Below are 24,204 nucleotides of genomic sequence, written 5' to 3'. Positions count from 1 at the left end.
TCTAAGCTTAAAATCTAATCTTCAAGTCCATGCGATCAAAATCCGTTCCTTGTGATTAGATTCATCTTGCTCTTTCACCAAGCTTCCTTTCTTTTCACCGATCTTGCAAAACATTCAAATGCAATCTTATCACATTATGTATTAAGAATCAATGAATAGGAACTTAATTGAGTTAGATAGTGGATTTTACCTGAAGCGCAGCCATACTCTTTGACTCTCCTATCTTCTGGACTCTTCAGGCTCTTTGGGCAGACTTGTATCCAACGCCCTTTCTTTTGGCAGCAAACGCAGGTCGGTTCTCCTAGAACGTCCTCGAAAGTATGGTCGGTTGACTCTCCCAACAAATACGCTCCATTGCTTTGCCAAATCATTCTTGATTCAGCAGCGATGAGCATGTAAGTTAGGTCAATGAGGTTGTCGTCATGATCCATCATATAATACTTTCTTTTGAACTCATTATATGATTCTGGAAGCGACTGCAAAACCCAATTCACAGCCAACTCATTCGGGAATGACACACCCAACATTATCAACCTATCAATGTGTGATTTCATTCCTAGAACGTGGGCACACACGGGTTTACCATCTTCATGTTTCATTTCCAATAGGGCTTTAGTGATGTTGAACCTTTCAATTCTTCGATCTTGTGGGTTAGGGAGAACAATTGGAGGAGGTGGAGGAAGTGAAGCATGATTTCTTGTTCCTCGATCGAATCGTGGAATACCATCTTCATGTGGAATGCTTGTTCCACGGGATTTGGGAAGACCATAGTTGTCGAACTTTGACATCTACAAAATGGGAGAAAACAAATTCAAGTTAGTTGATTTATATAGTCCTTAGTAAATCACCCAAACGATATACTAAGGCTAGGACCCAACACAATATTCTACAACTCGGGAGAGGGATGACGTAACCCTAATTGCAGAACATTTGAAGGTAAGCGAATGATGATTCACTAATTTCCACCATCGAAAACGAAAAAGAAATTTAAGTTTTAAATCTATGAAAACTCCTAAATCCTTTGAGATTCATTGAACATTTCAATGGCATGTTTAAATCTCGATATGCCCCTCTTGTTTGTGACTGGGATGCCGAGGATCACAAAGCGGTGTGAATAACCATGCAAACTTACATGGTGCCTTCACGTGTTACAATCACCTATTCGATGTGCCGGTAAACCACACACGCTCCACCGAACTATGACAAACATTGAGTCACCCTTTGCTACCTTATGCTTAGAACCATTCAGTGTGCCGGTAAACCACACACGCTCCACTAACGTCTTCGCAAGGGCACAAAGTGTAATTTCATGGAATTGCATCAATGCACTTTGCCTAAGTAACTAAGATTGAGAATTTGTAAAACATTTAGTTACTTTGTATTTCATTATACTTATAATGGAAGGTTTTGTCCTATCCTACCCGTTCGGCTAACGACCCTCCACTAGTCAAGAGTGCGGTGGGTAAGAGTGGATACCCATTCAATCGCCATATTATAGGCAATTTCCTTAAACACCCCTTATAGACCAGCTTCGTGAAGAGGCCTACTAACGGTAAGATTGACTTTTACTCATACATATATATAATGTTAGACCTTTAATGTTATATATATAGTATAGGGTGCATTTTATACTTTTAAAATATTAGGTGGTCAAATTTAACAATTATACTTTTAATTCAATTAAATTGCAAACCTAAACTTTTATGGATTTAATAAACTTCTTTTAATTATACACCTTAATTAATTAATAAAACCATAAGGGTGTAAATTGAACTTTTCAAAACATTACTAGGGTTTTAGAATTTAACATTCCTAATTAAACTTTTAATTAACTTTTAAATTCCAAAACTTGAGGGCAAGTTTTGAAACTTTTTTTCAAAACATTAGGGTCTTAACTATTTAAATTTCAAAACTTCAAAACTTTTGGGTTCAAATTTAAACTATAAAACCTAAAGGGGAAAATATGAAACTTTTCATAACAACAAGGATCAAATAACAAATAATCTAAACTAACATTTTATTACATAATTATTCATATTTGATTTGTTTAATGATTTCTTGCAAAACAATTTATCAATTTACTCAAAATAATTAATCAATTATCTTATAAAGAAACAATTATCTTATTAATTGATAAATATCTTCAATTAGATCAAAAATATAGTCAAATATATCATATAATCGGATTCATATTGATTTAACATGATAAGGTAACTATCCATATGCAAAAACAGCAAGAAATCCCGAGATAAGCATTATCTGACGAGTTGACTCGTCGAGTCAGGCTTGGACTCGTCGAGTCTGCATGGACTCGGCGAGTCCAGCCTCTAGAACACCAAAAATCGAATTTTTTAGATATGCAATGCATCAATACAATTGAAACCATCCTAGGCTCTGATACCACTGATGGGTTTTGGTCATAAGACATCCTATGTGCTCATACAAACCCTAATGCTTGGATCTAGGTTTCTCTATTGTACATGCTTTGAATCCAAGACTATAAACCCTAATCCTAGCATGCAAGTAATCATATTAACATAAGAATGAGTTTATAATGTTACCTTGATTGTTATGTAGCAATAACAATCCCAATCCCACCTTGAATTGACTTTGGAATGCTTAGAGTCACAAGTGTCACTCCTCTAATGGCTTACAAACACCAAGAGCAAATGGAGAAGGTATAAAGAGAGAGGAGAGAGGTTATAATTCGTCCTTAGGACTTCTTGGGAAGAGATACCCGAATTCATGAGCCTTAGGGTCTTTATATAGGTGTAGAGATAGGGTTTCAATCATTATCCTTATCTAGTTGCTTATCCACAAAGCAACCCATAAGATAATCCTTGAATCCTTATCATAGTCGAATTCTAAGGCCTTATCACCTTAAATTCGTCCAACCTAATAATAAGATAATCCTTACCTTATTTTGTAACTATCACATAATTACAAATCAGCCCCTCTAGTTTAATCAATTACACTTGATCACAAAATTAATTCCTAATTAATTATTGACCAATATTAATTAAACAAATATGATTTCTCCTTTAATATATTATTCTTATAACATATTAATAAATCATATTATCCTCTCTCTCTCTCTATATATATATTTCTCCAATCAAGTTGCTTTGGTGAAGGCAACCCAAAAGGACCATGCACCATCGGGTCAAGTACACACCAAAATAGCTATGGACTTAGACACTAATCCAACACTTCCCACCTCCCACCGTTTACAACATAAACCAAATATTCATTCATTTTATTAGAGAGATTTTAAACAAATTTTCCAAAGAAATAACAACTAAAGTGATAATTTTTTGCAAGACTTTATATATAATATGGTAGTTTCGTAGTCAAACCTTATCATTTCGTAGTCAAAATTTAAATAAAATATAATAAATTGCGCAAAATCACGATGAAACATTAGAGGAAATCGCATATGTTGTTTTAGTGTTGCGTTTACAGCGGAACAAACAAAAAAACTAAAAAAAAAAACAATTTACGTTTGCAGTTCAATTTAAAAAACCACAGATAGATTTAATTCATTTGAGATTTTGTGGGTTATTTTTGTAATTTGAGGTATTTTTTTTGCTATTTTTTGCAAAATAATTAAGAAAAATGACTAAATTTGTAATTTTCTCATGATTTAATATGTTCTTTTTATAAGGTTGAATTACAACAACAACATTATTCTAGTCTCATAGTCTCATATAAACAGATAGGATGGTAGGATGGCCGACACCCTAAATCGTAAAATTAGGTACTGTTTTCGTAGAAAACCTCCAACGTAATAATAACAATACCACCACCACCACCAACAATAACAATAATAATAATAATGAAATAAATAAATAAATAAATAAAAAGAAATTATATCACCTATTACTGCCCTACATACGATCTAGAGAAGGTGTAATTTAAAAAGGTATATCCGAAATATATCCATAAAAAATGTATAATTTATTATTGGTGTTTGTTCATTTAAATTAATGGATAAAACATTGTGTTCACATTCGTATATTTTTAAATAAATGAAAATAAATGAAATTTCTGTTGAAAAGTTTGTGAATGGTTTACTGAAAATTTAATTCGATTATAATACCAAATATTGGTAATGATTTAAAAAAATTTGATTAGATCTTGTAATATTATTTGTTAAAGGCTCATATAAAGTTTAATTATATTTAATAGATAATATATGTGTAAAATTTAGTAAAAACATAAATAATAACTAAATTGAGAAAAGATATAATTATAAAATATTATATAAATTAATGGTTAAATTTAATCATTAAGGACCATTTATCTCAATTAATGCAATACGTATGGATTATGGAAGTTGGGGGGAAACCAATATTGTACAAAAACTCACGATCCCGGATCGTGTAAATGGTTTTAATCTTGGAAAGGTTTTATAAAAGACCGTTGGAATTGGGAAGCCTAAAGGTTTGGGTCGGTGTATTGGCGCATAAAATATACGTTACGTTTCTCCACTCTTCCTTCTTCACTTCACTCATCCCGCTCCGCTCTCCAAACACCGTCGGAGACGACTCGTCGCAACCTCTGTAACTCAGCTCACCGGAGACGCAAGCACCCCCACCCTTCGTAGGATACTCACAACCATGTCGGTAATCCTAAGAAGTTATCTGTAAGTTTTCATTCTGATCATTTTTTTCTTTTCCCTCTTATTTTAGTTCTCTAGGGTTTTCTGTATTTCAGATGTAATCTCCTCTGTATGTATGGATAAGAGAAAAATCGAAGCATACTCTATTTTTCTAACTTCACAGGTTGTATTGCAACTTAAAAACCGAAGGAAACTACATAGTTTTCATGTAGTTTTGTTGACCGTTTCGTAAGGGTTTTCTTCTCTATCTTTTTATTGATTTTTTTTTTTCACTATAAAATCTGATTTAGCGTGTCTGGTACACTTGTTTTAGAATGTGTTCTTATGAATAACCAATTTGATCAGATCACGATTTACTCGAATCTGTTTTTGTGGAAGACTTAATCATATAATGATTGTTATGTTTCTTGTTTCTCTTCTGTTGATTTGCACTTTAGTAATAACATAACTCTGGTCAAACTCTTGGATTAGTCATATTTTGAGTGTATTAGGTTTACCATATTATAGCTTGTTGGTTTGTTTTATGAGGTTAAATCATGTTTTGATTGTTTATTAACATTTTTACTCCATTCTAATCTTATTTTAATTTTGGCTAACAACAAAACAACATCGCTGGGTTATTATTAGGGTCACATAATCCGCCACGTTTATCAAAATATAGATGGATTCCCCATGTTACATGACCATCTGAAGATTGTAAAGCTTCCATACCAATCTTAATTTATGTATTTCAGTTACTAATTTATGGTTATTTGATAGGATAACTGGAGAAGTGAAGGTAAGAAACTAAATTGTACTTTGCTCATTACTTAATATTAATATACTTGCAAAATGTCTAATATGGTAATAATGAAAAGGCCTTTCCATATTGTTTACAGGTTACATAAGTTCAAATTGCGAATGTTGTATGCATTAGATGTTGGATAACCAAATGTTGAGGTATAAATAAATGTATATGTTTACATGTTCAAAACATTCATCACATGTTACAATTCTTTCATATTAAGTAACTAATTTACTAGCCAATAACCAATTTAGCCATGTAGTGTTAGCTGTTTGATTTATAACCTTCTAGTAGTTTTTTTCTCATTCAAGTAGCTGACAAAGGAACAGTTAAAAAAGGTTATTACTGATGCAGGAAACAATGAGAATAAGGACTTGTACTTTAGAGCCATCCATCACCTATGTATATACAAGTAGAAGCTATACCCATCTGTAAGTTTTTACATGCAATTCTAAGAGTTTAAATGTTATCATTTTAAAATTATTTTAGTTACTTGCCCCTGCAGCTTCTCAACCTGATTTTGTATCAACATGGTTCTAATTTTTCAATAAAGAATTTGTACGCAATGTATGCTTTGCAGACCATGAAGCCTTTGATTATCTATTACATGTAAGTTTTTAAAGTGCATTGTTGCTCATTCTCCCATTTAAATTACATGGCTTTAATTACAATGAATGTGCAGGCCTTTTGGTTGTATTTTTAAAATGACATTGATCCTATCAATAAGTTTGTGGATCTTTTTAACATAAACCAGTTACCCCTGCTTCTGATCATGACCAAATCCATGGGAATTGAATGTTAGTACATTTCATGTGATACAAGCTGTTTCCATCTTTTCATAAAGTGAAACTTGAATGACATGGATTTTTTGATAGATGTCTAATGCTTCTCCTGGTCAGCATCTTGGCTTTTTGCTCAACAAAGAGGATGTGGGTGAGGTTCTTTCTTAAAAAAACAACTTTATATAATAGAATAACTATCCGTAAATATAAACTTTTTAACCTTTCTCAATTCCATCAGTTGAAGGATATTATTCCTAACATGACCTGTTCTAAATCAACATGTTGTTTTTCTTTCCTACCTTTCCTATTTTAATCCTAAGAGCAACTTAGGGCGTGTGTGGTTCATGGGTTCCATAGAAATTTGAAGGAATTGGAATGGAAGATTCCTTAAATTACACATTTGGTTGACAAATTGGATGGAATTGGATTCCATTAAAGTGTAAACATGTATGTTTTTACCCTTAACACTATAAAACACTTCATGTTTTCTATGTTCTTATTTATTTTTTCTTTTAATGTTTAAAGGTACACTTTTAGTTCCATTGAATCTCAAATACCTTGCTTCATCAAATTATTGCCTTCAATTCACTGATTACAAGCTGACAAAGCATGGAAATGATATACAGGTGTACAGGTAGCTATAAGTATGAGTCTATGACCCTGTTTGTGTATTTCCAAAAATACCCTTCTGTTCCTGAAACTTGTGCTTATTTATTATCCTCAGGAAATGATGTGCTTATTTTCTTAAAAAGATGCTAAATATTGCATGGAAAATGCCTTCACCACTTATTTAGTACGCCTGGTAGTTCTTTACAATTTATATCCTTTATTTAGTCAAATTTTTTATTTATCTAAAAAGTGTACTTTCTTTTAGCAAATTGAGACATCAGGGAAGAGAAATGTCACATGGTGTGGTCTTTGGTAGGTTGAAATGATGGAAACAAGTGGTCAATATAAAGAGGGTTCTGGCGTTTAAGGTAATAATCAATTCTCTTTTGTGAATAAAAATATAAATATGTGAATTTTTTGAAAAACTTCAATTTTTTTTTGCAGGAACCTCTTCGTTCAGCTGTGATGCTTGAACAAGCATCTTATTGTTGTTACCACAATTGGTACCTTACGATTTACATCATAATTTTGTGTACTAATATTTTCTTCACTGAAATTGTATATATTTGATTTGTTTCCACAATAGGTATGCATCTGAAACCTTCCGAGATTACAAGTAGATGGAGTTATTATTGGAGGAGAGTATATTGAGTAGTTTATTATTTTTTAAGGCGGATTGGGTACAAAACAAATACTTTATTATTTATTTATCTGCAATGTTTTAAAGATGCAAATGGATGACTTATCCTAGGCATGTCACTTGTATACTAATTTATCCTTGTACCTTTCCAAAGAAAATCAAGTTCATGACAAAAACTGCTCTTTCTTTTTGGCTTACTTGCTATATTTTCATTGGTGTAGGTCAACAGCTTGAAATTGTTGGATGAGATGGCAGAACTGAGTTCAACCTACTGAGTTAGACGATTATATAACAGAGCATATGATGGGTGGGGTATAAATGAGATATTTTTCAATCATTGAATGCAGTGGGTGTTTTAATTCTTTAATCCTCTTGGTGTTCGATAAAGGTTAAGGTTTGTGTTTGGTTGTGGAAAATTGTTTCATTTTTTTAGAAAATAGAATTGAGTTTTCTTTTTCAGTTTTCAATGAAAATTTTAGAAAACATGTTTGATTGAAAGCGGTGGAGTTTTCATTTTCCATCTTAGAAATTTGGAAAACTGAAAATTTTCATTTTTCTTAGAAAACTTTGCAAAACCGAACGAACCAAACGCGTTTTAAAAAATTCTGTTTTTTTCGGAAAAAACCAAACACACCCTTAGGGTTTCACTGTTTGGGTTGTATTGAATATCATGAATCCTTGGATTGCATCAAGTTCCTGATTACATATGGCCATCTGGTAAAACTGAATTGCATCTCCAAAATGATATTTTTTATACTTTTCTTGATAATTATCTTTCTGTTACAAAAATCTCTTACTAATAATATCTTATTTTATCACTTGTTATAGAAGAAGTTGACAAATTAGTCGCTTATGATGCTTTAATGCTGTTGTGCTTCATTCATTAGAGGGTAGTGATTGTTTAATTGAACCCTAAACGAATGAACAATATATCTACATGTGGGATCATAACATAGTCAACCCCAACAACAAGGCTGCTGCTCCCTTAAGTTAATCCAATTCTTTAAACCTGATTGATTGCTTTGATGCCAACTACTTTCACTTTATAATTAATGTAAAATTTGTTTTATTTTATTGCCTTATGATTTGAAACTTGTTTATATTTGTTGTTCTTGTATTACAACCTTTTCTTGATTTTGAATGGAAGAAGCAATCAAGGTTGGTTTGTTTCAAGAAAGAGAAGCATTTCACATTGACTTTAGAACTATATATGGAGTAGTATTATCTTAAGTTTTTTGGCACTGTTGTCTACACACCATAAGGATATCATGTAAACAGGTCAATTTTTTTTTTTTTTTTTTACTTATCTCAATTTTTTATTCTTATTATCATTAGGGTTAGTATTTATTAGAGGGTTGGGGCTAAATAGTGTCTGTTTTATTTAACATGTACTTAATTGCATTAATTATTCACGTTTGGTTTAAATTAGTTACCATTATGTCATGTTTTTTTTCTATAAAACTGTGAAATAAGCTTGCTTAAAAAAATAGTTAAAGTGAATGAAATATATAATTAGGTGATAATCATTCTAACATCATCTGGAAGGGATCCAAGTAAAACTCTCATAGCTTAGCATTTGATGAGATGATGTTTAAAGGCCAACATGTATTTTTCCTTTTGAAAATTAGAGAAGCTTGGGTCTATGTATGAATTATGAAGCTTCATTGATTTAAATTTAGTCATGTAATGTTTCTGTCTTCATTTTCAGATTATTATTATTATTATTATTGAATAATGGCAACAAGATAGGCATATCAGATGGTGCATGCTAAATTTTTTGAAGGAAATTTGTGGGAAATTACATCCTACTCTGCCCTCTTTTACCGATATGTACAAAATACATTATTATTTACTTATAATAGCAATGTATTTATAGTTTTTCATCCAAAAACAACAATCTTTAACTTGAAGAAATGCTAACAGGTTATCTTTTATTTTTTTTTGGTGGACAAGAGTATTTCAAGAAGAGAATTGGCACAGGGAGATTACATAGCCTCTAATGAATTCGAGAAAACATCATATGCCAAGTGCAATTAAGTTGGTCAATGTGAAGTAGTTTATTATTTTTTAAGGCGGATTGTGTACAAAACAATTACTTAATAATTTATCTGCATTTTTTTAAAGATACAAATGAATGACTTATCCAAGGCAGGTCACATGTATACTAATTTCTCCTTTCATGTTGGTTTTGTACATTTCCAAACAAAATTAAGTTCATGACAAAACAGATATTTCTTTTTGGCTTACTTACTATATTTTCATTGGTGTAGGTCAACAACTTGAAATTGTTGGATGACATGGCAGAACTGAGTTCAACCTACTGAGTTACATGATTATATAACAGAGCATATGATGGGTGGGGTATAAATGATCAATTTATGTATTTTTCAATCATTGATACTCAGTTGCACGTGTGTGTGGTTGGTTATTGCACTGTTATGAATGCAGTGAAGAGGCAAAAAGCATTATTTAACTTAAAGGTAACAATTTGCAAAACTTTCTTCACCACAAAAGAGGGAAGGTGCCTTGTAGTTTTCGTTCCATACTTTAAAGAATATAAATAACAACTTACTTTCATTTATTTGAGTTTTATGCATCCTACATAGTTCATTTCTTTCTATCAACTTTTTCTTATTAAGACATTGTACTTTGAAAGTTCAAAAAAATTTACGAAGTTATATAGCATCCTACTTTTAGCTATTTTCTTATCAGGACATTATAATTTTATAGATGTTTATAGCATTCGACTTTCATCTTTTTCTTATTAGGTTATTCTGCTTTAAAAATTATATCCATTTATAGCATTTTCTTATTGTGACATTTTACTTTGAATAACCTACCCTTTTATAGCAACATACTTTCAATTTTTTTTCCTTTTTCTTATTAGGACATTACACCTCAAAAAATTTACTTGTATGAATGAGAAGGATGGATGCACTCTCGGGTCATGTAGGCCCCCCTAACCCTACATGTGGTCAGTTTTCATCATAGCATCGGACTTCCATTTCTTTCTGTTATTATAACATTGTATTTTCAACCTTTTCTTTTTCTTATAAGGGCATTACATTATGAAAACTCTATTCTATGCAGTTGTAGCGTTGTACTTGTAATCTTTCTTGTTAGGACATCATAGTTTTTAAAATATATCCAATCATAGCAATGAAAATTCTTGGTATCATGATAACATTGCTATAATTGGGTGGATTTTCCCAAGTACAATGCTATAACTAAAAATAGGATGCTACAAATGAATGAAAGTACAATTTTTAGCATACATGTTTCAGAAGTAAAGCTTGTGGATGTCCCTGAGATGAACTATAATGATATAATCCTTGCTCTCTTCTCTTCTGCTTTTGGTATGCATTAGGTCCAATCCAAAAGGTAGTCTTTTGCAGTTTTGGTCCTTATTTCATGGTTTCTCAACCGCTTTTGGTACCTGGGTCGTCACCTAGATGTTAAATTTATGAAAATGACCATTTTGTCCCTCTTATCTTCGTCTCTTTCTATTCCATTTTCAAGGAGCGTGATGAAATTTCAACAAAATTTCTCTCTTTCCTTAGAAACTATTGTCATATATGTTGAAAGAGCAAAACTGAACACTAAATCCTTAAAAATAAAATCTTTTTGAAAATATGGTTAGAAAGTATTGTCATATATGTTGAAGGAGCATAACTGAACCCTAAATCCTTAAAAATAAAATCTTTTTGAAAATATGTTACTCATTTCATTGTTTGATAATATTGTATTTGGTTTCTTGTTCTCAACTTTAGCAGCCCATCTCTTAAGTTTATGATAATGACCATTTTGCCAATGTCTTCTTCATCTCTTCCATTTCCATGTTCAAGGAGCATAACTTGAACCCTAACAAAATTCATCTCTTTCCTTAAAAAAAAGTTACATCTGATATTTGATATGCTTAAAAATTATTCTCATTTTTGTTTCAGATCATCAGAAGCACAAATGTATTTCCTGTGAATAATTTTCAAAAGAACTTTGTCTTTATTGGAGCTTCCAACAAACATCTCTTGCAAATGGAACACCTTCATCTTCATTCAGAGGCTCTCCCTCTGATAACAATCAGAAGATACTTACTACTTCAGAAGACAATCATTTGGGCAGCAGGCAGAGGCCTTGTAGATGGTCAAAGTCAAAGTCAATGTCAAAATGAAGGAGGATAAATATTTTGGCTTCCAAAGACCACCAACCTCTTGAAATGGCCCCCGTTGATTCCCCCCATAGTTCCCAAAGATTCCCTGAGTACCCTCTATAATTTTCATGAAAAAGTTATTATTTTTCATCTATTTTTGGCAACTTGCTAAATTATCACTGGTCGGATGAAAGCCACAACAACATCCTTTTGGGGTTGAAGAGGTAACACACATTTGTTATTTATTTTTTTACATGGTAAATATCAACAAATAGCAAAATACTTCATTATTTTTACCAATGTATGCAATATATATTTATGTCTTTCTTATGGTAGTTTTGTGTAACCCGTAATAACAACATACTTGCATTGTCTTTACGGATAAAAGCATCGTACTTACAAAATTCCTTTCTTGTTTCTCTTTCATTGATTTGCATTTTACTAACAAAATAACTCAGGTCAAAATCTTGGATAAGTTGTTTGGTCTGAATGTGTTAGGTTTAACATATCCTAGTTTTTTGGTTTTTTTTATGAGGAGGTTAAATTATGTATTGACTATCTATTAACTTTTTTACTCGCTTCTAACTCTTCTTGTAATATTGGCTGATTAGCAACAACACTGTCATCACGGGTTATTATTAGGGTCATATAATCTGCCACATTTTATATAAATTTGTGAAGATTGTAAAAGCTTCCATACCTATCTTAATTTATGTATTTCAATTACTAATTTGTGGTTATTTGACAGGATAACCGCAGCAGTCAAGAGCAACTAGAAATCTGGAGAAAAAGCTAAATGACTATATACGATGCCAAGGTAAATAACTAAATCGTATTTTGCTGATTATTAATATATGACATGCCACGTAATTTTTTACATTTTGGCAATTTTCAGGTAACTTCAATTTTTTTACCACCTTTTACATAATTTTGAATATTGAGTAAACTTTTTAGATGTGATTGCAAACATGGAGGTTGTTGCTGCATTCCAATTGGGAAAGCTTTGACATAAGAAGTCACAGCCACTTCCTCAGTAAAATACTATTTTTAATGCATTTTATTAGATATCTCTTTGTGCAATTTATGGGAATAATTATTAGTTACATGTATCTCTTCTGCCTTTAACTGTGTTAACTTCTCACCTGCTTAGAAAAGGATTATTAATAAATACCCTTGTATGTTGATCTTTTTTTTGTTGATTTTTTAATGATTACAGAATGGGTATTCACCAGCTCGGCCTCATATGATGTTTTGGATTCACAGGCATATTAGCTCAAGGTAAGCATAGACAAATAAGTGAAAATTTGTTGCTATTTCTTGTATTTAACCTTTTCTTGTTTAGGCCAAATAAAGCATACTCTTGAAACATCTAATCTTTTTACTGTTATATAGTTATTTTGTGACACTTTTCACTTTGCATTTATTACAGACCATATGGTTTCTGACTGCAAAAATTTGGGTTTTTGAATCATTAGTTCCATTTTTTAAACAGTTATGAACTTCTTCGTATAATAAATCAAATATAAACTGAGTTTATGCCATTTCCAAATTCTAAATATGTTATGATGCTTGGTTAGGTTACATTGATATAAGAATCCTATTTTAGTCTTTGCTTCAGACTCCTTTTTATTATTTGATTTTTATGCCCTTTGCCAATTTCCATTTGGTTTTCTGATTACTTAGCCCAATTTGCATAGTTTGAAAGACGAGTTCAAAATCCAATTGTTGTTCTGATTTTGTCGGCTTACCTTTGATTAGCCATGTAGAATAAGGAGATGCATACCACTAAGAGGTAATTTATGATTTCCTTTGGTTAATGTAATTGGAATTAAATTGAATTAAAGTCCTCACTGAAACTACTCAAACCTAGAACATCTAGAAAACTATGATACATAAACAGCATGCTTTTTGTAATACATGGATTTTTTAGCTATTAGAATCGAGTTTGTTGCTCAAAGTTATTATGATTTATCTCAGGTTTTGGAGAAGTAAGCACATAGTAGATTCATGATCTAGTTAAATATCTATTTATTCCTAAATTTAATTACCTATTATGACATTAATTAATACGTATTAGTGGTTTTACTTTTACATAGTTCATAAAGAGTCGTCCAATTTGTCATCTATAGCATGTCCTAACAATTTCCTTTGTTATGATTCCTTATCCCATCTAAACCTCACTGCATTTCAGTAATATTGTTTTTCAAGAAAATAATCTCTGGTATTTAACAATAAAGTTTTCATTTTTCATGTTTTTTATTTACCCTTTTTACTTAAATTATTCACCTTCAATCTTTATAGGGTTTAACAGTAATGCTGGGAACATATGGGAAGCAAAGTTTTCTGCAATCAAAAAGGTTTTTATATCTGACTCCAAACAATGATTGCTTGCCAACAGTACTTTGTAAAATCTTAATAATTTTGTTCGTATATTTTACTTAATAATTTCCCTAATTCATAAACATGTTAGTAGGCCTGAAAGTGTGACAGGTGGATAAGGTTAAGCCATAAGCATGTTATTATCAAGATATACAATTAGAGATCCTTATAGATGTCAAGCCACTGAATCGACCCACCCATGTTTGATTTTGGTCAGTACTTGTCAAATTATACTTTCAATTTTCTTTTCTGTTACTTTATTTTTTTTTCATAATAAGACAATGTACTTGGAAAATCTAAGCAATTATAGCATTATTATTTCAATTGTGGCATTATAGTCTCAATATGTAAACCTATAAAGACATTGCATTTTAAAAGTTTAACTTTGCTTTATCAAATTACTGCCTTCAATCCATTGATTACAAGCAGACAAAGCATGGAAACAATATACTGGTGTACATATAGCTATAGCTATAAGTCTACGACCCTGTTTGTGTATTTCCAGAAATGCCCCTCTGTTTCTAAAACTTTTGTTTATTTATTATCTTTAGGAAAGGATGTGCTTATTTTCTTAAAAAGATTTTGAATATTGCATGGAGCATGCCTTCAGCACTTATTTAGTATGCCTGGTAATTCTTTACAATTTATATTTGTTATTTAGTAAAAAAAATTATGTATTTAAAAATTGTATTTTCTTTTAGCGAATTGAGACATCAGGGAAGGGTAATGCAACATGGTGTGGTCTTTAGTGGGCTGAAATGTTCTCATTTCTCTTTCATTGATTTGGATATTACTAACAAAATAACTCTGGTCAAAATCTTGGATTAGCCATTTTGTGTGAATGTGTTAGGTCTAACATATGGTAGTTGGTTTGTTTATGAGGAGCTTAAATCATGTATTGATTGTTTATTAACATTTTTATTCCATTCTAATCTTATTGTAATGTTGGATGGCTAACAACAAAACACTGTCATCACAGGTTATATAAATTTCTGAAGATTGTAAGTAAAGCTTAATTTATGTAATTAATTTCTCATTTGTGGTTATTTGATAGGATAACTGGAGAACACAGAAATCTGGAGAAAAAGCTAAATGACCATATGCTCAAATCTCTTTTGTGAGTAACCAATTCTGGCTAACAAAAACATTGCCATCACGGGTTATTATTAGGGTCACATAATCTGCCACATAGATTGATTCCCCATGGTACATAAGTTTCTGAATATGAAGAAACCAAACTGTACTTTGCTAATTACCTAATATTAATGAGAAGCCTTTCCCTATTGTTTATAGGCTTCAAATTGGGCATGTTGTATGCATCAGATGCTGGACAAGCACCAAATGTTGAGGTATAAATAAATTTATCTGTTCACAACATTCATCACATAAGAACTTACATGTTATCATTTTAAAATTATTTTTAGTTACTTGCCCCTGCAGCTTCTCAACCTGATTTTGCATCAACATGGTTCTAATTTTTCAATAAAGAATTTGTATGCAATGTACCCTTCGCAAACCATGAAGCCTTTGATCATCTATTACATGTAAGTTTTTAAAGTGCGTTGTTGCTCATTCTCCCATTTAAATTACATGGATGTAACTACAATGAATGTGGGTTGTTTTTTTTTTTTTTTTTTTTTTAAATAACATTGATCCTATCAATAATTTTGTGGATCTTTTTAACATAAACCAGTTACCCCTGCTTCTGATCATGAACCAAATCCATGGGAATTGAATGTTAGTGCATTTCATGTGATACAATCTGTTTCCATCTTTTCATAAAGTGAAACTTGAATGACATGGATTTTTTTGACAGATGTCTAACGCTTCTCCTGGTCATCATCTTGGCTTTTTGCTCAGCAAAGAGGATGTGGGTGAGGTTCTTTCTGAAAAAAAAAACAATTTTATATAATGAGTAACTATCTGTAAATATAAACTTTTTAACCTTTCTCAATTGCATCAGTTGAAGGATATTATTCCTAACATGACTTGTTCTAAATCAGCATGCTGTTTTTCTTTTCTACCTTTTCTATTTTAATCCTAAGAGCAACTTAGGGCGTGTGTGGTCCATAGAAATTTGAAGGAATTGGAATGGAAGATTCCTTAAGTTAGAAATTTGGCTGACAAAATGGATGGAATTGGATTCCATTAAAATCCCCTAAAATCTATAATCAAAGAATTTATCATTCCTAGGGAAGAATTGGAATTCTTTTATTTATTTCTTCATTAAAAAGACTAAATTTTGTTCTTACAACCAAAATATTGTTTTTCAAATCTTGTGCCCTCTTCTTTATAATCAATTGTTATATTATTAATTAGTTATCTGTCTTCATTTTTAATGGCATGTTACTTTTTCTTTTAATTTTTATGAAATTAGAGTATGTATGTTTGATGTTTATATAATTACTATAGACATGGTCACTAGTAATAGTATATATTTAATATGTTTTAAGATTTTGCCACAATACTTTTTATAGTTTGACAATTTTAGTCCATATTTTATATGTTTCAATATTTTGCCACAATAGTTTGTATACTTTGACAATTTAGTCCCTGACATGTTGCAATTACAGATTGGCCCATGTCTTTTAATATTTGCCACTTTATGTCTCATTATTTTGTATGTTTCAACATTTTGCCACAATATTTTCTGTAGTTTGACAATTTTAATCCCTGGTATGTTGTAATTAGAGATTGGCCACATGTCGGTTAATATTTATCACTTTAAGTCCCTTTAATCATTTTGGCCCTCTTTTTGTACACATTTTCGTCTTACTACTTATATTTCATTACAAATTGGCCACATGTGTTTTAATATTTCTCACTTTCAGTCCCTTTGACCATTTTTGACCTTCATTTTGTCCCTTTTCAAGTCTATCGATCTGTGTTTCTGTTTTGTGCTTCATTTTGTCATCTTTTTCTCATCGTTATCCTTTATGGATAAAACAAAACGCATCTCATTGCCTAGGTGACCCGTGGTTCACCACGGGCCCACCCACTAAAGGGTGTTTTGGTCATTTAACATAATTTTAACTTCAATTCATTTGAATAATTTGCAAACCAAACACAAAACAACGCATGAAATGAATCAAAATTCCTTTCCATTTTCTTTCAACTATACACATGACATATTCCAATTTGTTTGACCAATTCCATTCATTTTAAAAGTACTTTGCGCAAAGGTTTTAGAAACCAAATACAGATGTTGTGGTTTAGAAAAGGAAAAGAAGATGCCCCCGAGAATCAAAGTGATAACATGTATATTTTTACCCTTAACACTATAAAACACTTGATGTTTTTTATGTTCTTATTTTGTTTTTCTGTTAATGTTTAAAGGTACACTTTTAGTTCCATTGAATCTCAAAAAGCCTACATTATCAAATTACGGCCTTCAATCCACTGATTACAAGCTGAAAAAGCATGGAAATGATGTACAGGTGTACAGGTACTATAACTATGAGTCTATGACCCTGTTTGTGTATTTCCAGAAATACCCCTCTGTTCCTAAAACTTGTGCTTATTTATTCTCCTCAGAAAATGATGTGCTTATTTATTTAAAAGATGCTAAATATTGCATGGAAAATGCCTTGAGCACTTATTTAGTACGACTGGTAATTATTTTACTATATATATATATATATATATATATATATATATATATACATGTTGTTTAGTCAAGTTTTTTTTAATCTGAAAAGTTTACTTTCTTTTGGCAAATTGAGACATGAGGGGAGGGAAATGTCACATGGTGTGGTCTTTGGTGGGTTGAAATGTTAGAAACAAGTGGGTCAATATAAAGAGGGTGCTGGTGTTTAAGGTAATAATCAATTCTATTTTGTGAATAAAATTTTAAATGTGAGAATTTTGTGAACAACTTCAATCTTTTGCTGGAACCTCTTTGTTTAGCTGTGATGCTTGAAGAAGCATTTGATTGCTGTTACCTTTTAGCCAAACCAATTATATTAAGAAAGTATGGATTTTATCTCATTTTTTCTGATGATCTATACAAGAATTGCGACCAGATAGTGCAATTTTTGTATATATTTTAGTTGATAATTTTTTTTACTGTTAGTACTTAATAGATAATTTCCTTTAATATTTACTCATAATAGCGATGTATTTATATCTTTTCATCCCAAAACAACAAACCTTAACTTGAAGAAACACTAACAGGTTTTTTTCTTATTATTATTTTATCAGTGGAAGACAAGAAAAACTTTAATTTTTTGCTAACACATCATATGCCAAGTGCAATTTTGTTGGTCAATGTTTTATGTATGGTATGACTATGATAGATTATTTTTCTTTTTACATTTGTTGGCAAGCAACTTAAGGCATAATAATAGTGTATATCTATCTGCAGCAACCCGGGACCCAACACGTGTATGATTTTCCAAGGTAAAATTAATATTGTGTAGACATGTATAATTTTCCAAGGTCCAATGATGTATTCAACATAACCAACTTCCTGGTGCTCTTCAGGATTATGCACAACATCCAACTGAAGAAGTTGATGAATACAAACTCTGATAGACACGAGCTAATTTTTTCATTATTTAACAAATGTAACTAAACTAACTACTCTTTTTTCATTGTTTAATTAATAGCCTGATCTCTTTGAAAAATAAAAAGGTGCAACACCACATCACCTCTTCCATGTCGGTAATCCTAAGAAGTTATCTGTAAGTTTTCATTCTTATCATTTTTCTCTTTTCCCTTTTATTTTACTTCTCTAGGGTTTTTTGTATTTCAGATGTTGTAATCTGCACTGTATGTATGTATAAAAGAAAAATCAAAGCGTAGTTGCGTTTTTTTTTCAATAAACTCTGGTTTTCTAATTGCACAAGTTGTATTGCAACTAAAAAACATAAGGAAACTACATAGTTTTGTTGATCGTCTCGTTAGGGCTTTCTCCTCTATCTTTTTATTGATTTTTTTCTCTGTAAAATCTGATTTAGCGTGTCTGGTACGCTTGTTTCAGAATGTGTTATTAAGAACAACCAATTTTATCAGATCAGATCACGAATGTATTTTTCAAATCTCTTTTTGTGAATAACCAATTCTGGCTAACAACATTGTCATCATGGGTTGTTATACGGGTCACATAATCTGCCACATTTATCAACAGATATTGATTCCCCCATGTTAATTACTTAATATTAGTATACATGCAAAATGTCTAATAGGGTAATAATGAAAAGCCTTTCAATATTGTATATACGCTTCAAATTGCAAATGTTTTATGCATCAGATGTTGACAACCAAATGTTGAGGTATAAATTTATTTGTTTACTTGTTCACAACATTCATCACATGTTACAATGCTTTTTTTTAATGAGGATTCAGACTCGTTATTGTTGATGCAGGAAACAATGAGGATTCAGACTTGTACTTAGAGCCATCCATCACCTATCCACATCTGTAAGTTTTTACACACAATTCTAAGAGTTTTGAATGTTAACATTTTAAAATAATTTTTAGTTACTTGCCCCTGCAGCTTCTCAAACTGATTTTATGCCAACATGATTCTAGTGTTTCATTAAAAAATTTGTACGCAATGTATCCTTTGATCATCTATTACATGTAAGTTTTTAAATTGCATTGTTTCTCATTCTCCCATTTAAATTACATGGGTTTAATTATCATAGCAGTTCTATTGATTTTAAAAAAAAGTCACTAAAGGGTGTTTTTGTCATTTAACATAATTTTCACTTCAATTCTCTTGATAGATTTACAATCCAAACACAAAACAAAACATGAATGGATTGAAATCCTTTCCATTTCTTTTCAACCATACATACGACAAATTCCAAATCCTTTGATAAATTTCATTCATTTCAAAAATATTTTGAGAACTGCAAATTCCTTTCCATTACTCTGAGATTAATTACTATCCTTAATTCCAATTCCTTTTACAAATTCCATTCATTATTCTGCAACAAGAAAAGGTTTCAGAAACCAAACACAAAACTTGTGGTTTAGAAAAGGAAAAAAAGATACCCCAAAGAATCAAAGTGTTAACATGTATGTTTTTACCCTTAACACTATAAAACACTTCATGTTTTTTATGTTCTTATTTAGTTTTTCTTTTAATGTTTAAAGGTAGACATTTAGGTCCATTGAATCTCAAATACCTTGCTTTACCAAACTAATGCCTTCAATCCACTGATTACAAGCTGACAAAGCATGGAAATAATATACAGGTGTACAGGTAGCTATAAATATGAGTCTATGACTCTGTTTGTGTATTTCCAAAAATACTCTTCTGTTCCTGAAACTTGTGCTTATTTATTATCCTCAGGAAATGATGTGCTTATTTTCTTAAAAAGATGCAAAATATTGCAAGGAAAATGCCTTCACCACGTATTTAGTACGCTCGGTAGTTCTTTATAATTTATATTTATTATTTAGTCAAAGTTTTTTATTTATTTCTGTTAGCAAATTGAGACATTAGGGAAGGGAAATGCCACATGGTCTGGTCTTTGGTGGGTTGAAATGTTATAAACAAATGGTCAATATAAAGAGGGTTCTGGTGTTTAAGTAAATATTCAGTTCTCTTTTGTGAATAAAAATATAAATATGTGAATTCTGTGAAAAACTTCAATTTTTTTTGCAGGAACCTCTTCGTTCAGCCGTGATGCTTGAACAAGCATCTTATTGCTGTTACCTTACAATTGGTACCTTACAGTTTACATCATAATTTTGTGTACTCATATGATAAGCCTCAAGAACTTCTAGTTTACAGCAGGAAGGGTAGAAAGGTCAATAAATAATAAAGTAGCATGGGAGTGTGGTGAAGTGTATGTTTTCCCTTTTTGCTTTATCCTTTTCTTTCTGTTATTCCTTCAGGTGGTTATGACCTTAGCACTAATTTTGTTGTACTGCTGTAATCGTGGGGAATTTTGCCACCTGGGTTGTGGTCCCAGTGGTCCCTATTTTGAGGATTATTCCCTTAGTAGTGTATTTAAGCTTGTTTGCAGTGTAGGGCTGTTTATCGAGAATTTGTTATTGTTCTTATGAACCTTGGAGAGACTCTCACCTCTATAATTGTGAGAGAACTATCATCGATCATATGAGTTCTTGAGTTTATGTGCCTTTGTGAGTTATTCTTATTCATAGCTTATCATAATACTTTATTCACTGAAATTGTATATATTTAGAAAAAAAAACACATCACTAATTTGCTTCCACAATAGGTATGCATCTGAAACCTTCCGAGATTACAAGTAGATGGAGTTATTATTGGAGGAGAGTATATTGAGTAGTTTATTATTTTTTAAGGCGGATTGGGTACAAAACAAATACTTTATTATTTATTTATCTGCATTTTTGTAAAGATACAAATGGATGACTTATCCAAGGCATGTCACTTGTATACTAATTTATCCATATTGGTTTTGCACCTTTCCAAAGAAAATCAAGTTCATGACAAAACAACTCTTTCTTTTTGGCTTACTTGCTATATTTTCATTGGTGTAGGTCAACAACTTGAAATTGTTGGATGACATGGCAGAACTGAGTTCAACCTACTGAGTTACACGATTATATAACAGAGCATATGACGGGTGGGGTATAAATGAGATATTTTTCAATCATTGAATGCAGTGGGTGTTTTAATTCTTTAATCCTCTTGGTGTTCGACAAAGGTTAAGGTTTGTGTTTGGTTGTGGAAAATTGTTTTATTTTTGTAGAAAATAGAATTGAGTTTTCATTTTCAGTTTTCAATGAAAATTTTAGAAAACACGTTTGATTGAAAGCGGTGGAGTTTTCATTTTCCATCTTAGAAATTTGGAAAACTGAAAACAAGAACAGTCCGGACAACTTAGCGAACTACACAGAAATAGAATTAGAAGACTAGGTTTCTCACTCTAGAGAACCCCGGTCATATTCTTCCAGAGAACGACGGATCGCATTGTATGTGCCTCGGTTATCGAGGACTCCGTCGAGATTTTTCATTAGAAATCGTTATCTCTGCCTCGCGTAGACGAAATGGTTGAGCAAACGCAAGGAAAGAAACTACTTCCAGGAATGGATCTGAAATCCGAATATCACCAGTTCGAGTGTTAGGGAAGGATGTCCGGAAGACTATCTCCTGAACTCGATGCGGACACTTCGAGTCCGTAGTGATACCCTTCGGGTAGGACCAGTACGCCCATAGCTTTCATGAGCTAAACGAGTAGGGTACGTCTTTCTTACTTGGATCAGTTCGTCATTTCTCCAAGTAATGACTTACTTATCTACCCTTGTAGTAAGAAGGAACCCATGGGAACATTTCCTTCAGAGGAACTTTTAACGATGTTCTCAAAGCATGAGTTTTGAAATTGAAGAGTCAAATGTTTTAATTAGAGTAGAGGTTTTTAAGAGGGAAAAATCCACAACCTCTCTTCCTAATTCATCCATCATCGACCTGCTCTTTCGTCGGTGCTGCTCCGCCCTCATCTGCCTTACTCCAACCTCATCTCCCCTGGTCCGAGATCAAGGTTTAATTCACAAGCTACACACGACTACCAAGAAGATTACCTGACATATTCACATGATAGATCGTAATCGTGAATGGAAAAGAGAGAATTAGAGAAGTAGAACAACATAAAGTTAGAAAGGAATGTTATATTCAAATTCTCTTTTGATTTGATTTTTGAACTGATCCTTGAGGAGGGGGCTCAGATCTAGATCGGATAGTCATCTGATAATAATAGCGATGGCTGCAGATAATGAGCATATATCCCCTTTTTTGAAGAATCGATACCATACTTTTGTCTAATGGCCACCTCAGAAAGCGATTCTTCCTCTTGATAAGCCATCTACCTCCCCGATGAGTACTCTATTTTCCTTTCTGCAAAAATTCAGGCTTTACGTAACTCGGTCGGTACTCTCTTAACGACTTGTGTTTCATTTTTGCTTTGATATGCTAATGTGCACGTTTACACTGTTTTCAAACCATTCCTTTTGCTTACTTGTTCCTATGTTCTCTTCCTCATGATAATGTTCGACGTGAATGATGTTCATTATGTTCTAATAATTGATAGGTTATTGAAAATTGACAGGTTAGAGGCTTTTGATCCTAGCATTCGTGAGGAGTTAGCAACTTATACAAAATGTGAATGTTCTAAACTCTTAAGAAGCACCCATGAGGGTAATAAATCCATAGTGACTCAAGTTTATCACCGCTTTCTATGGAGTTGTTATATATATATATATATATATATATATATATATATATATATATATATATATATATATATATATATATATATTCAAGCATATATACATTTCACATCATGTATTTATTATGCTTTATCTTTTTTAGGTTTCGTTAAATTTCTTGGACCATACTACATGTTGCTAATTACACAAAGAAGGGCAATTGGCTCAATTGGTGGCCACATAGTATATGCAATCTCCAAGACCAGAATAATAGCTTTATCGGATTCTACAACTCAGATAAGTTTGACTACTTTTGACTACTTGGAGACACAAAAATAGGTAATCTTTTTTAATTACTTCATACATTGCATTCATTATTGTACTTTGTTTATTATAAGGATTTTTTTTTCTTGTTGTAGATACAAGAAGCTACTATGCACGGTGGATCTTACAAAGGACTTCTTTTTTCTGTTATTCGGCTGTACAAAATTGTGGATTTGTACCACTTTTTAGTCATAAGGAACTCTACGCTTGAATATTAAACCATATATAATGTGTATGGTTAATCGGTTTCTTTTAATTAGTATATGTTGTTTGCTATAATCTGTTAAATCACATTAATCTTTTAGTATTAAGGAATGACCAAAACTATGAAGCTACCAGACTTCATTTCAAAATCTTGCCAAGATATATGGGAACCCATCATTATATTAACTATAATAAAGGTAATGTTTCAATTTCTTACCCATATAATCTTTTTCTATTTCCGTATGATTTCATTTTATTTTTTTAACAAACAAATGAAAGAAGGCCTCGAGAATCAATCAATTATACAAAATTTGCTAATGCAATTAATTCTATTAATACAGGTCTATCAAAAGAAAAAAATCTCAAATTTCTATTTCTTCACTAGGATCTGCACAAACATTCTAGAAGGTTAATTGCCTTTTCTTTTCAGTTTCCAGTTTTATTATTTCAATTGCCCTTTTACCTTGCTTTATGTTTTTTATTTATAGTTGTAGTCATTAACTATTAATATTAATACAACTCCCAAGTTTTTTCCTTTTACATTTGTTCCTTCCATCCTCTCCATCTTCT

At 31.7% G+C, this 24,204-nt stretch overlaps 1 protein-coding gene across 9 annotated transcripts; it reads left to right on the top strand.

Moving 5' to 3' along the window:
- The first annotated feature begins 4,337 nt into the window (after positions 1-4,337).
- Positions 4,338-23,709, top strand: LOC145047207 (uncharacterized). Of its 9 annotated transcripts, XM_078995443.1 has the most exons (43): positions 4,338-4,645; positions 5,381-5,399; positions 5,500-5,560; positions 5,760-5,836; positions 5,895-6,014; positions 6,088-6,202; positions 6,281-6,338; positions 6,508-6,634; positions 6,713-6,821; positions 6,912-6,989; positions 7,062-7,164; positions 7,241-7,299; positions 7,383-7,476; positions 7,658-8,714; positions 9,707-9,916; positions 10,324-10,410; positions 11,381-11,807; positions 12,332-12,400; positions 12,800-12,861; positions 13,885-13,940; positions 14,057-14,174; positions 15,017-15,168; positions 15,256-15,311; positions 15,387-15,506; positions 15,656-15,699; positions 15,779-15,836; positions 17,131-17,220; positions 17,299-17,407; positions 17,497-17,573; positions 17,685-17,779; positions 18,326-18,360; positions 18,445-18,644; positions 19,329-19,383; positions 19,460-19,545; positions 20,065-20,173; positions 20,264-20,502; positions 20,579-21,060; positions 21,159-21,252; positions 21,442-21,614; positions 21,700-22,824; positions 23,007-23,095; positions 23,270-23,445; positions 23,526-23,709. In XM_078995443.1, the coding sequence occupies exons 26-29, from the start codon at positions 15,779-15,781 to the stop codon at positions 17,501-17,503; spliced, it is 264 nt and encodes an 87-aa protein (XP_078851569.1). In that variant the 5' UTR covers positions 4,338-4,645; positions 5,381-5,399; positions 5,500-5,560; positions 5,760-5,836; positions 5,895-6,014; positions 6,088-6,202; positions 6,281-6,338; positions 6,508-6,634; positions 6,713-6,821; positions 6,912-6,989; positions 7,062-7,164; positions 7,241-7,299; positions 7,383-7,476; positions 7,658-8,714; positions 9,707-9,916; positions 10,324-10,410; positions 11,381-11,807; positions 12,332-12,400; positions 12,800-12,861; positions 13,885-13,940; positions 14,057-14,174; positions 15,017-15,168; positions 15,256-15,311; positions 15,387-15,506; positions 15,656-15,699; the 3' UTR covers positions 17,504-17,573; positions 17,685-17,779; positions 18,326-18,360; positions 18,445-18,644; positions 19,329-19,383; positions 19,460-19,545; positions 20,065-20,173; positions 20,264-20,502; positions 20,579-21,060; positions 21,159-21,252; positions 21,442-21,614; positions 21,700-22,824; positions 23,007-23,095; positions 23,270-23,445; positions 23,526-23,709. The 9 variants fall into 9 exon arrangements, 8 of the variants coding, with proteins under 8 accessions (XP_078851569.1, XP_078851570.1, XP_078851565.1 ...); XM_078995444.1 differs by lacking the exon at positions 15,656-15,699 and having other exon boundaries at positions 15,017-15,079; positions 15,403-15,506; XM_078995439.1 differs by lacking the exons at positions 15,656-15,699; positions 17,131-17,220 and adding an exon at positions 14,514-14,591 and having other exon boundaries at positions 15,017-15,079; positions 15,403-15,506; positions 15,779-15,832.
- The last annotated feature ends 495 nt before the right edge of the window (positions 23,710-24,204 follow it).

This window comes from Lactuca saligna, chromosome 5 (genome assembly GCF_052625555.1).
Source record: "Lactuca saligna cultivar CGN05327 chromosome 5, ASM5262555v1, whole genome shotgun sequence".
In the NCBI taxonomy this organism is placed as follows: domain Eukaryota; kingdom Viridiplantae; phylum Streptophyta; class Magnoliopsida; order Asterales; family Asteraceae; genus Lactuca; species Lactuca saligna.
The sequence above is the reverse complement of the archived record's forward strand: the minus strand, read 5'-3'. Positions and strand labels throughout refer to the sequence as shown.

What these genes read in the sequence shown, in the direction of transcription:
- LOC145047207 (XM_078995440.1), top strand. Translation starts at nt 15,055, where the DNA reads ATGACCATATGCTCAAATCTCTTTT. An exon ending in GACAAGCACCAAATGTTGAG is followed by an intron (nt 15,312 to 15,402) that starts GTATAAATAAAT and finishes TTGCCCCTGCAG; the next exon opens with CTTCTCAACCTGATTTTGCA. An exon ending in CCTTTGATCATCTATTACAT is followed by an intron (nt 15,507 to 15,778) that starts GTAAGTTTTTAA and finishes TTTTTTTGACAG; the next exon opens with ATGTCTAACGCTTCTCCTGG.